Source organism: Epinephelus moara, chromosome 8 (assembly GCF_006386435.1).
Source record: "Epinephelus moara isolate mb chromosome 8, YSFRI_EMoa_1.0, whole genome shotgun sequence".
NCBI lineage: Eukaryota > Metazoa > Chordata > Actinopteri > Perciformes > Serranidae > Epinephelus > Epinephelus moara.
In genome coordinates this window covers 44,895,328-44,896,863 of record NC_065513.1, presented here as the reverse complement: position 1 = coordinate 44,896,863, position 1,536 = coordinate 44,895,328, and the positions used below count along the sequence as shown (strand labels likewise).

The following is a 1,536-nucleotide window of genomic DNA, read 5'->3' as shown; positions in this document are numbered from 1 at the left end:
TATATATATATATATATATATATATATATCATAAAACTTCTAATCCCTGAACTCAAAAGGCCTGTATTTGAGACAGATCTTTAATTCCTTTCACACAACGTGTTGCTCAGCAAAGATCAGGAGATACAGTCACACTGTTGATTTAAAACCAGTCTGAATATTTCTGTATAAAAATTAGGCTTCAGATAATAAATCGGTTACGAATCATTGATTTGATCGAACTCTGTCAGACAGAGCATCAGAGACACAACCCCACTTTATCCTGTTAAAACACTTCTGATAGAGACAGGCCTTTATTTGTCTAAATGTGTATCCACACTAGGCTGAACTGAACAATGAAATATCTCTGTGTCTGTCTGTGTGTCTGTCTCTCTCTCTCTCTCTCTGTCTCTCTGTCTGTCTCCAGGATGAGGAGACAGACGGCTGTCAGATGCCCAGAAGTCGACCAAACTTCTTCTATCGCAGGTTGAGCTCAGACACATTAAAACTGGATATAAAATATTTCTTCATTTGTCCGTCTCTCCATCCGTCCATCTCTCTGAGCTTGTTCTTGTTTCCATGACAACAGGAAGCGAGCCCTCAGGTCGAAGCTCACCTCTAAGGAGTACCCAGCTGGTAACCTTGAGGACAGCAGCGTCAGTGACATCACAGACTCTGACTGAAAACAAAGAGTCTCAGAGACACTTTTTATTTCTGCTGTTTGACTTTAGAAACATTTGTTTGGTTTATTTCAGTCTGATTCTGTGTTTTTACTTTTCATCAGTGTGTCTGTGTAACAGTGACATCAGCTGTCACATCAAACTTTAATATTTGTTCTTTAACATCAAGCTCAAGTTTCTGACAGGGAAAGACAAAACAGATGAAAAGTTTCTACATATAAAAATTTTTTTTAAAAATGCTCCTGGTTGAATCATCAGTGATTTACCGTCATATTTTTGACTTAGTAAAAATTTTGATTTATTTGATAATTTTGATCATTTAAGGAAAAAAAAAATCTAAATTTTAACAAGAAGTATTTTCATAGTTAGTCATTCATAACATTTAATCAGTGTTTGATTCTGTTGAACTGAATCAGAGGACATCACAGCACGACGTTTCTCTTTTATTAAAAATATTACATGAAGATTAATCTGAGCAGCACTTAGAAAAACAATGACATGAAAACAAGAAACAAAAATAAAACAAAGGTTTTGGTTTTTTTGTCTTTAAAAATTCGTGTTTTGACTTCCACTCTGCCCCCCTTCCTGATGGCTGCTCGAGCTGCCAACCTCGCGGACTATAAACCCATATTGAACAACTAATTAGTGTCCTGGCAGCTAAGCTGCCAGGACACTAATGTAATCCTAGTTATTCTTCTTCTTCTTCTTCTTCTTCTTTCTTCTTTCTTCTTCTTCTTCCGAGGAAATCATACTTCCCATGGGTGAAAACTCACCAAACTTTGCACAAAGGTCCAGTCTCATGCCAGATATCCTCAGCTGTAAACTCAAGCCAATAGTCCTGATGGTGGTGCTACAGCAAGCGTCTAAAGTTCAAAAC

The 1,536-nt window shown here is 37.0% G+C and overlaps 2 protein-coding genes across 2 annotated transcripts in view; one reads left to right on the top strand and one right to left on the bottom strand.

Moving 5' to 3' along the window:
* Positions 1-898, top strand: part of card9 (caspase recruitment domain family, member 9) — a 9,307-nt gene extending 8,409 nt beyond the window's left edge. Inside the window, exons 12-13 of the mRNA XM_050051600.1 lie at positions 407-465; positions 569-898. Of these exons, the coding sequence (XP_049907557.1) occupies positions 407-465; positions 569-662 (153 nt within the window). The 3' untranslated portion in view covers positions 663-898. The remainder of the gene's footprint in view (positions 1-406; positions 466-568) is intronic.
* LOC126394668 (WD repeat-containing protein 5-like) overlaps positions 1-1,536 on the bottom strand; it is a 181,173-nt gene that overhangs the window by 98,926 nt on the left and 80,711 nt on the right. The window lies entirely within an intron of this gene.